The sequence below is a fragment of the Heterocephalus glaber genome, unplaced genomic scaffold (genome assembly GCF_053883595.1).
Source record: "Heterocephalus glaber isolate CG9 unplaced genomic scaffold, H.glaber_assembly_v1.0 deba00001509, whole genome shotgun sequence".
NCBI classification, from domain to species: Eukaryota; Metazoa; Chordata; class Mammalia; order Rodentia; family Bathyergidae; genus Heterocephalus; species Heterocephalus glaber.
Genome location: NW_028258325.1, coordinates 12,668,470 through 12,682,113, shown reverse-complemented (window position 1 = coordinate 12,682,113; position 13,644 = coordinate 12,668,470). Strand labels below are relative to the sequence as shown.

General features: G+C 34.5%; 1 protein-coding gene across 13 annotated transcripts in view; it reads left to right on the top strand.

The window, feature by feature from the left end:
• Positions 1 to 13,644, top strand: part of Lcorl (ligand dependent nuclear receptor corepressor like) — a 199,435-nt gene that overhangs the window by 71,876 nt on the left and 113,915 nt on the right. For 12 of the 13 annotated variants that reach the window (XM_021260232.2, XM_021260234.2, XM_021260238.2 and 9 more), the window contains exons 3-4: positions 1,040 to 1,119; positions 2,041 to 2,170. In XM_021260232.2, coding sequence (XP_021115891.2) covers positions 1,040 to 1,119; positions 2,041 to 2,170 — 210 coding nt within the window. Of the gene's footprint in view, positions 1 to 1,039; positions 1,120 to 2,040; positions 2,171 to 3,611; positions 3,655 to 13,644 lie in introns of those variants that run through there. The other variant, XM_087187817.1, reaches the window with a different exon arrangement.

Sequence of the window (13,644 nt, the reverse complement as noted above, 5' to 3'; positions counted from 1 at the left end):
ATGGAGATGGTACTACACTTGTTACACTACCAACAAATGACCTATTCTCTGTATTTGGATTAATGCAGGGGAGTCCTAATTAGTAGTTTTTCTTCACTATCTTCCAAAATGAAGTTTAGCAGAGAAATGTATTCAAGTGCACTGTGTATTTCAGAAACATGAAAAAAATTTTTGTGGCATGCCAGTGTTTTTCAAATCAGTCAAAGTGTAACTGCCTCAGATCATAATGATTTTGTGGTATTTGAGGTTCTGAATTTGAATTTATGTGGGAAAATATTGCATCATCATTTTGCTGGAGGGGTAATTTGAAAAGCAGTGTCTACCAAGTTTAGTTAGAATGACAGTGTTGTTATACGTTCATAAAATTTATTTTAATAGAAAATGCTTTTGTTTTCCAGAAGCTTTCTAATACAACAGTTGGATTATAAGGAATCGTCTTCTAAAAAAATCCATGCCTTGTACTGAATAATATATCTTATTTGTTTACCAGATTTTTACTCTTAACTCTTGTAATAAATAGTTTTTGCAAATGTAATAAAAATCTGATCTGATTTTTGATCTATGAATTACTACTTTATTTTATAGATGTTGTTCTATTTTGTCAAATCTGTGGAGCTTGCCTGGTGTTTTTTCACTTTTCTGTTTTATGTTGTCTTTCATGATGTACAAAATTTATTCCTTTCCTCCCTATATCACCTTCTTTGTTCTGATTTCCTTCATTGTGAAATCAAAATAAAATAACTGAACAGATGATAAATTCAGTATTCCAGAAAGTTAGGTGATACTTTACAGCCCTGTTGTTGGAAAATTGTTGAATTATAACCAGCTCATTGTCTCATAGTAGTGCAAAATTACAGTACTCTCCTTGTACCCTTCTCTCTTTTTTTTCTTTCTAGATGTCATTAGCTTAATTTGAAGTTAGGCTCCACCCCTTACTGTTAGTAGTTAGTGTTTTTTTTCCTTTTGCAATTGCTGTGGGAATTTTTATTGATTATAATAAAGTTAGTGTATTTAATGAATATTTTTCCCTCTTTTAAAGACTGTGAACCAGAAGAGCTGACTGACTGGTCTATGGATGAAAAATGTTCATTTTGTAACCTACAGAGAGAAGCAGTCAGTGTAAGTTTTAGTGCCGTGAAATTATTTTTAAACTAATTACACAATGGTAACAGAATTCTCTTTTTAACTTAATTTGTCCTGAAAATTTGTGACTCGCAGTGAAAGTTTAAATACTTGATTTTGCTAAATGAAAAGAATATATCAAAGTTTATACTGGAAGTCCAACATTTAGTTTAGTTTAATTTGCAGACGAAAACCCCTAGAATTCTTTTTTGCTTATTTCATATTCCCTTGTGAATTTACTTGAGGTCATTTTGTTATTTAGGTATACAGGGTAAGATTGGAGGCCTAGCTTGGGCTGAGTCTACCCTACAGTCTGATATCTTAGGAATCTCTAGTAAGGAGATGATGTGCTACTACTTTTTAGCCTTTCACTTACTCTTGACATCTTTTAGCTTTCATAAATATTTCCTGTGTAAATGATGAAATATAATAAATACCTACTGGATACAGGATATAAACTCTACAACCAGAATCTTGTATGGTAGGATACCCTGATTTCTTATCCACTGTCATGAGAAGAAATGAGAACTTGAGAATCTGTACTGATTTTGTTCAGATTCATGGATAAACATCTGCTTTGTTGTTAAAACTCTGATAGGATTACAATACTAGCATACTGTATAGTGAATTTGTTCACTCATAGAGTTTATATTTCAGTTGCTCTTCCTTTTTTTTTTTTTTAACTGTCATTTTGCTAAGAATCAGAACATTTGGGCCTTCTTTCAGAGCTTAATTTCTTTTTTTCTTGACTCTTGTCCAAAATTTTATGCTCATTTGATATAATTTGGTATAATTTAAAAGGTAGAAAAATGACAATTTAGAGAATTGATTAATTTAGAAAATTAATTTTTGCGATTTTTAAGAAATTTTATGTTTAAATAAAAAGTGATTTGGTATGTTGCTTTTTTATACTTTTAGGATTGTATACCATCTCTTGATTCTTCACAGTCAACACCAACAGAGGAGCTATCATCTCAGGGCCAGTCCAACACTGATAAGATTGAATGCCAAGCAGAAAATTATCTAAATGCACTCTTTCGAAAGAAAGGTAATACACTGGTATACTTTGTCATTTGAATTTTGCAGTAGGGACTTTAAATATTTGAATTTTTCCTCAGACAAGACCTGTATATATATCAGTTGAGTTTTTTAATATGTCAGTCCCTACTGTATTCTTAATTCATTCTGTACCTATACTTTTTGGTCATACTTTTAGGAACAGTAGGATTCCAAATCAGTGTAGTGCTAGTCTTGTATTTAGGCATTCCTTTTTGGCATCCTGTCCTCAGATCTCTTCCTGACTTCATATTTTTCCTCCTTTACTGTAGGTACCTTTTAATATATTGTTGTGCTTCTGGATTTCCTTATTTTATTGCTATTCTCAAGGCTTCAAGAGTTGAATGTTCAATAAGTTACAGGTGTATTATATCACAAACTTGTCCTTAAATATCAGCCATGTTGGAATATGTTTGCTGGCACACTAGTTCAGTAATTTATTTGTTAGCTTGGATATGCATTCTTGACATTAAGTTAATTTTTTTTACTTATCTGCTTAAACTGTTGAAATCAAATTCACTTTGTTTTACTTGTTCTCTTGACAAACATCCATCGGGCAAAAGTGGTATTTATACTTAGTGTTACTTTGTTATACCTAGTGGTATTTTAGTTACTTGGGAAAAATGTAGAACCTTCCACTTTTTTTTTTAGCCATTCCTGTAGTAGTACCATATCCTTTTTTTTTTTTTTTTTTCACCCTAAGGATCTTTGGAGTAAGTTATGGTGTCTGTTGGTCAGCATAGTGGTATCCCTTAGCTTCTTGAGATTACGAAAACATTATATTGTCATATAGGTGGTGGCTCTATTTTATTCTTTGAAATTAGATGCCATCAAATATTTTGTATTAAATTGATAACTTTTATGTTTTAATCAATAATGTTGAAAATATTCTTCACCTTTGAGAATCTTTTCTTTAGTGTTAAGGAATATGAGTTCTTTCATGTGTTGAAATACATGAGTACCCTTAATAGAATCATTAGTATAATTCAAAGGCCTAAAGTTAAGTATTTTTTTAAGTGCAAGAGACTATAAACTTTTTCCTATGTGTTATTAAAGTATTTAGTGTTGGGAAATTTGTGTTATCTTTAGAAAACAAATTATTTTCAAAAATTTCGATTTGAACCAATATTAAAAACATCTTACACAATTTAAGATTTTAGAACATTGTTAGGAAAGTTTTATTCTGTCACTATATTTTTCAGACTTATATCACTAAGTAAACTGGAAGAAATACATTTACACATATGCACATAGTAAGTTTTGTTTACCTTGGAACTCATCCCTCAGTCTCCTGTTACTTTGAGTTGTTTTTTAATAGTAGTAACTAGAATTATCAGTAATAATTACCTTTAATTTTTGATAGTATGGAGTTAGCCTGTGCGCCGTTTCCCTGTTAAGAGTAATCAGTAAAAACTTGGTACTATTTCAGCTGATTGAAGCATCTGAGTGTCCAAGAGATCTCCTACCAATGGTTGGGTGAGTGTTGTTGGATATTTAGTGACCTCTTCATTTGAAGATTTCTTGGTTTTCTTGATGATCCTTTGAAGATTGAAGAGTTTTTAAATTAAAGATTCCTTGATGTTTTTACTTTATTTCAGGGCCTTGTTCATTCTTTTATTTGTAGTTCATCTTTACTTTGCAGATTTAGTTAAAAAGAGTTTTCCTATTATGTTACATGGAGTTTTCACGCACATGTTCACACATGTGTGCATGCTTGTTTGTGGTGCTGGGGATTAAACTCAGGGATTCTCTCATGCTAGGCAAGCACTTTATTTTTTACCCATATCCTCAGACTTTTACCTTTTTTTTTTTTTTAATACTGTTGTTTATTTTTTTGATAGAATCGTAGAGATTTCCAATATGGTCTGACCAGGATGGGGCTAGAAGATGCTAACACTGTCTTTCAAATGGTCTTAACTCCATTACCTGGTTTGTTTATTGTTTATCTTTTGAGTTCTACGCAAACTGTATCCAACTCTCCTTTGAAATAAAAGGCAAGAAATATGTTTTTAAAGACAAGATATTCCTGAATCTTTATAGAGTATCAGATAAAATACTAACCATCTTGTTGATGAGGTTTTGCATTCTGAAATTTTCCCAAATTCATTCATTTTTAGGAATTTTGGATAAACCTTCTGATATCGTATTTAGCTTGTTTATTGTGTTTCCAAACTTAAGTTTTTTGAGATTCTGCTGATAATAAATATAAACCATTGTTATTAAGAATGTTCCTACCTGGAATAATGATAATGATTGGTATCACAAATAATGGTTAAGCACTAAGACCTTTTTTATGCTTTACCTCATTTAGCTCTAAAACAATATTTAGAGGTAGGCATTGTTACTGTCCTATTAACTGGTAGAGGCAATGAAGTTTAATGAAATTAAATTCTGTGGCATGTCTTTTAATTCTGTCTTACAAACATTTGAAGAAGAAATTAAGATGAAAGTTATTCTGTGTAAGGAGCACCAATTTTTTTTAAATTCTAAGTAGATAACAGTTCCCATTCTCCACTATTTAGCAGCATAGAATAAGGACTATTTTATTTGGATTAGGCAGAATAGAGAGAACTTGTGAGATAACTTGTATATTTCCCATGACTTTCTTCCTTTACTAGAACTGCTATATTTTTCTCTTTTTCAGTGATTAGTTCTCATATAGTAGTATTTAAGAACAGATAAAGTTTGGGAATGTCCCCGGCCTTAACCTTTGGAATGGCGGAAGTTTAAAGACAACTCAGACAATCCATTGTAATTAGTCAAAAAATACTCTGTCAGGGTTGAATATATAAAACAGGGAAGGAAGGTTCTGTGAAGTTTGAACTAGATTTGTATATTCTGTACTTCAGGAAATGTTTCAAGATTGATTCCTTTCAGGGGTTAACCCTAAAATAGAGTACTAAAATAGAATGAAATCTCTATGATAATAAGGATTTCGCTTTGTTTACTGCAGAATCCTCAGTATCTAGGACAGTGTGTGTCCTCAGTAAATATTTCTTGAATGAATTAATTATTACTAAGATAACCTATATCTAGTTATCTTTCAGTTTCTCCAACTATGCAGGGTTATTAGTATTTTGTGCTTCTTTCTTTTTTTGGTACCGGGGATCCAACTCAGGTCCTTGCACTTGCACAGCAGGCGGCGAAACCACTGAGCTAAATCCCTGCCCCTGTGCTTCTTTTTTAAAAAGCAAGTTATTTAGCATATACATGTAGTATACTTCTCTTACATTGTACTTAAGGATTGCTATATGTAATATAAATATCAATCGATATGTTTTGAATATGGATTAGCATAGGCTTATGAATATAAAATACTTTATACAAAGTTATCTCCATGAAATGCAAACTAGTTTATTTTGGCTCATAGCTTTGCCTTCTCTTTCACCTGAAATATGTAAGTAACTGATTTGTGATTAAGGGAGATATCTCACTTTATTAAATTAAAGCTACTGGTCTTGACTGAATTGAACAGATATGTATACTAAATATATAATAAAGTAAAACTGTTCTTTGTCAGTATTTTTCCTGCTTTATGTTTTACTTTTGTTTACCTTTAGCAATCAGGTAGCTATTATTCTGACAAGGTATTATGTTTTGTTTTGTTTTTTTCCCCAAAGATATTGATGGATTTGATGCAGTTATTTGAAACCTTTTATTAATCAGCCCTTTCCCCTTAAATTGATAGCTTGTATTTGTAAAGTTTTCCATCCCTTTTCTGAACACAGGTTTTTTTTCTATTCAAACTCTTGATGTTTAAGCATTATGCTATAGAATTAAATAAATATTAATTCAGTTCATTGACCAACCTTTTTGTGACTGATGATGAAATATTTATCAGAAGTAGACAGTGTTAACAGTGTTAATCTTTTTTATTGCTTTTTTCTAAATACAGAGACCAATAAATGGCTGTATAAATTTGATAAGATTCTTTCAGGCCTTAATGTCTCCTTCCACATTTCTTTGTTTGTAATATCATTATGATCATACTTTGAATTTCCCTTTTGTGGGTATCCCTTTTATAACTCTTGGATCTGTGTGTTTGTACAATTAAAATAATTCACATACCATTATGAGTTGAGTTCAAGAATATTAATGAAAAAACTTTCAACTTGTTTTACCATGTACCTATAGGTTACTAATCAAATTCTAAAAATACACTTTAGATTAAAATTGAATTTAAGACTTTTTGTATTTCTGATAAGATCACCCTTTCATTTTAGCACCAGAAGAGATTAAAAAGAATTAAAGGAAAACTTCCAAGTCTTAATTATCACTCAGTTTCTTACATGCCATAGACTTCTTTATTCTTCTGATTTGACCCAGTCTTCTGCCCCTCTGCATACACCCATATCCTCTCTACTGTGGCTTCAGGAACTTATGATTTTTCTTTAGCAAAATCCCTTAATCCCTTAAAAGTCTCTTAATAATCCTTTACTTATGCTACTATTGAAACCTATATATTATAAAAGATATTTCTGTATCCATCTCACTTGCTGTTTGTTTTTAATTCCTTGTTTTATGTAGCAGTGATAAAACTGGCAGGCATCCTCTAAGATCTTTATAGTGGTTTCCCAGTCATTTATTTGTCCTCCTCACTCAAAACCCTGAGCTCCTTCAGTATTGCCATGTTGCAGACCTCTAACCAGCCTTTTCACTTTCTTCCTCCTAAATATATTCTCATCAGAGTTCATGGTGACTTTAAATTTTATATAGCTGTTACATCTAGCACCTGGTCTTTTGGTTACTTGTCTTCTTTATAGCCAATGTTTTCCTCTGGTCTACTCTGACCACCTTTTCCCTTGATCATCCTTAGACCTTTACTTCTTCCCAAATCTAATTTTACCCATGCTTTTTCTGACTACCATCATAATTCAATACGTCCATTTTTTTTTTCTTCATTGCAACCTTTAATCTTTTTGACCACATTGTTTTTCGTTATTGTCTCCTTATGACTTTACTTCTTTCTTTACTCAGCTCATATACTGTACTTGATCACTGTGATCACTTTACATGTAATGAAAAGTTATGTTTTTTCTCTCTCCATTTTTTCATATTTGCCTCTCAGAACCCTACCCGTATTTTAATCCAGTTCCCATTTATTATATACTTGCCCCGTAAGAGCAGAAATTTACCAGTGTAAAACACTCAATCATAATGACTTCCTAAGTCTGACTTATCTTGCCAATTTCCTGTCTTATAGGCATTTTATACATCTCTCCCTTTAAGCCTCCAAAAACCAAAAATTCCATCTCCTTTTTTAGTACAGTTACCTTCTGTTATTTAATTTATTGTCTGTCTCTTTCTAGATTATAAGTGTTTTGAAAAGTTGACATTTTTAATTTTATTTAATGTTTCAAGGACCAAGTGTACAGTAGGTGTTTAATAAATATTTGTGATTGTGTATACTTTTACCATCTGCACACCTCACCTTCTCTTTTCAACACTTCTAGACTTTCTTTCCTTCCATACCGCTAAAATTTGTTTTCAGTTTCATTGATGTTCAAAGTATCCATCTTATTCAGCCATCCAGCATCATTTGAAAGAGTTAATAACTTTCTTTCTTTGGTTTTGAGAAATTGTATCATTCTGATTTTTTTTCTCCTTTCTCATAAATATTCCCTCACATTGCTTCTTGTTCATTCTTGTCTCTCCTGATCTTTAAATGTTAGAGGTATAAGAGTCAGTCCTCAACTGCCTTCCTTTCAAGATATACCTTCATTTACTTGATGATCTCATTCAGTCCACTGACTTTGGTTATCATGTGTATGATGATACTTAAATATTAAATGTAATCCTGACCTTTTCTTCACTTTATGTTCTTATTTCTACTTGATTTTTTTTGTTAAAATGTCTAATAGACATGTAAGAATTACGTGTCTAAAACAGAATATTTGACTTTAATCCCTTTCCCTACTTCAACCTTTCCCATATTAGTAAAAAGTGTCACTTGTGACCCAGTCAGTCAGGCCCAAAAGCTAGGACCCTTTATTGATTTCTCAGTATCTTTTATACCCCACATCTAACCTGGCATCCAGCCTCTACTTTTAAATCTATCCTAAATCTGACATGTGTCATCATTTCCATTGCTAATACCCTAATCTAAGGCCCATGATGTCTGGCTTATACTACTGCAAAGACTCCTGTGTGGTCTTTCTATTTCTACTTTTCCAATCTAGTTCTGCTTCTTCTTTGACCACATTTTTCATTATTCTTTCTCTTGAAGATATACCGGCATTTTGCTTTCCTGCAAATGTGTCATCTTTATTCTTATCTCAGGGGCTTGTAACTTGCTGTTACCTTTGCCTGGAATCTTGTTTCCACCAGTGAGCAATATTCATTCCTTCATGTCATCAGATATTACTTCTGTCCTGACCATGCTGTGCCCTAACCATCCTATTTATGACAACTTATTTACTCATTCTCTTTTTCTTTTATTGTACTTTACTTTGCTTTTTATTTTTGTGTTTTTGTCTTCCTGTCCCCCTTTTAAAATCTGTTCATCTTCCTCTTCTAGAATAGAAGAACCAATTAGGAACAGATTTCTGTCTGTTTTGATATGTCCCTACTACCTAGAATAGTAATTGGTATAATTAATTCTCAGTATGTTAACAGTGTATTTAAACCTTTTAGAAAATGAATGTTTTAAAATTTAAAAGCAGTGGGGGTTTTTTTGTTTTTTTTTAAAGCAGTGTTTTAAAATCATGTTTGTATGTCCACAGTTTTTTTTTTCAATGTTACTCGTTGCTACTAGCACTCAGTGCTTACTAGAGAAACAGATTTAATGCAGGATATACAGATATATAAGAATTTTCAAGATTGGTTTGCAATGGTTACCTGCAGAGTCAGGTATGGAAAAAGTGCAGAAGGGCTATCTATACACTGGAGATCCCAAATCTCCAGTTGAAGGCCTGGGGCTCACTGTAGTGTCCCATGAGAGTCTGTATCAGGAGGCTAAATGGTCTGTGATGGAAAGCTGAAGGCTTTGTGCTGGAGGCCGAAGAGTTTGCGCTAGAAGTTAAGAGACAAAGTCCAAGGTAAAGGTGGAGGCTGGAGTTCCTGCAAGGAAAAAGAAGCATGCCTTCCTTTTCCATTTCCCTTTTATTCCATTCAGGCAACAAGCTTATTGGTACTCACACCTAGGGTAGGTGTTCTAACTTCAGTTAATCCTTTCAACCATACCCAGAATTATGCTGATCCAATTTAATTGGGCGTTTCTTACTCAGGTTGACACAGTCAGTTAACTGTCGCAATCCACTCCTTGTCAACTTGACAGCCAGACTATTTCCTTAAATTGTAGTCTAAATACAAAGACAAGTTCATAATTACACCCAACATGTTACAAATATCCTGGATACAATTGGAAATACGGTACTTCCTCCCAGAGCAGAAGGCAAGTTTTCTTTGGGTGATGCTTACTCCTAACATTTCACAATTAAACATAGGTTTAACAATACTTAAAAACCAATATTAAGTCCATCAACATTATATTACATAGGAAGCATATTAGGAGAGAACTAATCATTGCTGAAGCTGATCACAGGGTTGCAGCTGGTATTTAGAACTATTTTCTTCTACTACTCATGCTGTATTCCCTGCACCTCAGCAGGTCTTGGTTCTTTTCCTGGTGGGGTAACCCATACGTTCATTCCTGAATGTTCTGGACCTATTGTCATCCTGCCTGGATTGGGTTATTGTAGTTTCCCCGTTAACCTTAATACCAGGAGCACCTCTGAAGTATCTCTTGTATTCCAGCTATATTCTTCCTTTCCTCCATTGTGGAATAATAGTCCAATTTCCCCTTGATAGACTGGGTCAGTCGCCCTTGCCAACACTTTAACTCCCTTTTTTTTTTTTTTTTAGCTTGTTTCCTCAGAGGCATGAGGAGACCAAATGACCAGGGGGAAGTCTTAGCTTCTCGTTCAATGGCATCATTGTTGTACTTCATGACACAAGCCTTACCTTCTCTGGAACTAAGATTTGTAACCCAGCAGAGCGTTAGATCATGGGAACAGGAAGCAAAACTTTTGCTAGTGGGTTACTACTGGTAATGAATGATATCATTCTTTCTTCTACCCCTTGATGCCTGGACCCATGAATCCTGGCTATGAAAGACATACCATATAGAGGATGCTGATTTAAAGCATATACAACCTTTTGAAGAACCTTTGCCCCAGCCCTGCAAGCTGTTGCCACCTAGCTGGCACTATAACTGTGTCTTCAAAAGACCATTCCACTTTTCTATCATTCCAGTTGCTTCTGGATAATAAGGAATGTGGTAAGACCAAAGAATTCCATGAGCATGAACCCATTGCCTTATTTCTTTGGCAACAAAATGAGTTTCTTGGTCAGAGGCAATGCTGTGTAGAATTCCATGATGGTGGATAAGGCATTCTCTTAAGTCCAAGGAAGGTAGTTTTGACAGAGGCGTTATGTGCAGGGAAGACAAATCCATATCCAGAATAATATCTGTCCCAGTAAGGACAAAGCACTGTCATTTCCATGGTGGTAGTGGTCCAATGTAATCAACGTGCCACCAGGTCACAGGCTCATCACCCCAGGGAATGGTGCCATATTGGGGACTCAGTGTTGATCTCTCCTGCTGGCATATTGGGCATTCAGCACTGGCTGTAGCCAGGTCATCCTTGGAGAGTGAAACTCCATAATGCTGAGCCCATGCATAACCTCCATCCTTGCCACCATGGCCACTCTGTTCATGAGCAACCACCCATTGCACAGTTGAAGGGGCAGTTTAAAGAGGTTAACTGCTATCTAGAGAACAAGTCATCCTATCCACTTGATTGATAAAGTCCTCTTCTTTAGGTCACTTTTTGGTGAGCATTTACATGAGATACAGATATTTTTACATCCCTTGCTCATATGGAGAGATCTATCTGTATACTCTTCCCCAAATATCTTTGTCACGAATTTTCTAGTATGTTCTTTCCAAGTTCCTGACCATCCAGCCAGACTATTGGCTACAGCCCATAAAATCAGTATACATTCACACAAATGTGTCCTTTCAGACAAAATGTACTACCAAGTACACTGCCCAAAGTTCTACTCACTGAAGATTTCCCTTCACCACTGTCCTTCAGGATGTCCTGAAAAGGGCTGTAATGCCATTTGTGGGTAGTGCCTGCATAACGTGCAGAACCATACATAAACCAGGCCCTAGATTTCACTTCCTCTTACAGCTGATCATGTTATACCCCATGAGGCCATAAGTGCATGCTGGGAGACAGAAGGCAATATAGGAGGAGTAGGAGCCGTGGGCATCTGAGCAACTTCTTCATGTAAATTAGTTGTGCCTTCTGGCCCTGGTCTGCCTTGATCGTGTATGTACCATTTCCATTTAATGATGGACTGTTGCTCTGCACATTCAGTTTTATGACTTGGTGGATCAGATAATAATCAGCTCATGATGGACAACTCAGGTGGCATAGTAACTATTCAGTTTCCACTAAGATCCATTAGCAGCCCAAGAGCTGGTTTTCAAAGACAGAATAGTGTCCCACTCTCAGTTCCAAAATCTATACCAGTCAGTTCTTACTAGAGAAGCAGATTTAATGCAAAATATACAAATATATAAGAATTTACAAGATTGGCTTATGATGGCTCCCTGCAGAGTCAGGTGTAGAAAAGTCCAAAAAGGGCTTTTTTTCCCCCATGGGTCTCTTCTGGAAGCCAGAAGATGACATGTGAGGTGAAAGTGAAGACTAGAGCTCCTCCAAAGAAACAGAACCAAGCTGTCCTTCTTCGTTTCCCTTTTATTCCATTTAGGCAGCAAGCCTATTGGTTGCTGGTACTCCCGCCCAGGGTGGGTCTTCTGTCTTCAGTTAATTCCTTCAGCCACACCCAAACTATGCTAATCCAATTTAGTTGGGCATTTTGTACTCAAGTTGACACAATCAGTTAACACAGAACTTCACAAAAATATCTGTGGGAAATCCTTGCAGATGATGTGTAACTACTATTCTAAGATGTTTATGGATCAGACCAAAATATTACAGTATAAGTTATTTCTAGATTTCTGAAAGAAATGTTTATTCATTATTCTTTCAGTGGTTTTATATAACCCTTTTTATTTTTGGTTTTTTGATACAGGGTCTCACTATGTAGTTTAGGCTGGTTTTGAACTCACTGTGTACCCTAGGTTGGCCTCAAACTTGCAGTGATCTCCTGCCTCAGCCTCCTGTGTGTTGAGGTTACAGTGTGCACCACCACTCCTGGCATCCTAATATTCTTTTGAAGTAAATATTTTAACAAATCTGGGGAAGAAATTGGTTCTTTCATTTATCATTATATGGTTCTTTATTCCAAATAATTTCTTTTCATATTCTAAGTCATTGGAGAAAGTATAATCTAGTACATGAGAGGAGAAAAGTGTTGGCTTGATTGTTAAAAAAAAAAGATGTAATTCTATTTTGGGCTCTATGTTTTGAATGACCACATGTCCTGGGATAATTTCCTTTGTTATACTCTGTCTCTAACATGGCAGACAGTGAAATTAGCACCTAACCAACTGTATTATTTGTAGTCATTACACATAGTACTGAATAGCAAGGAACACTTTTTTATGTGGAAGTTAACAGAAGAACCATGACTGGTTAGTATTTACAGTTTTTTATTTTTTAACTTTTATTAGTGTATGTTTGTGATACATAATAAGTATATTCATCATAAGGAGTTGATGTATATATACATATCTCATCTTGATCCTCTTACATACTGTTTTTTTGGTACCAGGGTTTGAACTCGGGTCCTTGTGCTTGTGAGGCAGACAATGGCACCACTGAGCTAAATCCCCAGACCCTAACATACTTTTTTAATGAAATTTTTTATGTAGTATTCTAACTTTCTTGAGTAACTTATAAACTAACCAACCATATCACACTGTCTTCTATAGAATGTTACTAATTTAGTCCTTTCTTTCCCCAAACATGGTTTTCTCCTAAGTAAGACAAGTGCATTTGGCTTTATAAAACAAATTTCTGGTCCACTTCTAGTCATTAATTCAACAAAGAGCTACTAAGCTCCGATATGCTAGGTGCCATGCACTGAACAAAGATAAAAAGATCCTTGTCCTTATAAACTTTTGTGTTCCAGTGAGAGCAAGAAGGTGATAAATAAGTAAATTTTATTTGTAGTATACACACACACACACACACACACACACACACTAGATACACATGAACTTTGAAGATATAGTGCCATGGGGACAAAATAAAGGAGCATACAGAGTACTAGAATGGAGGTGATGATTGCGATTTTATAAAAGGTAATCAGATGAAATTTGAGCAAAGATAGAAAAAAAATTCAAGTGGCAAACTAAAGAGAATTTAAGGAAGTACATTTCAGCAATTAAAGTAATATCAATTTTTCTAGATTATAGATTGGCCATGTGGGATGTGATTGCCATTTCCACTTCAGTTGTACAGAATATTTGTTTTTCTTTAAAGATTA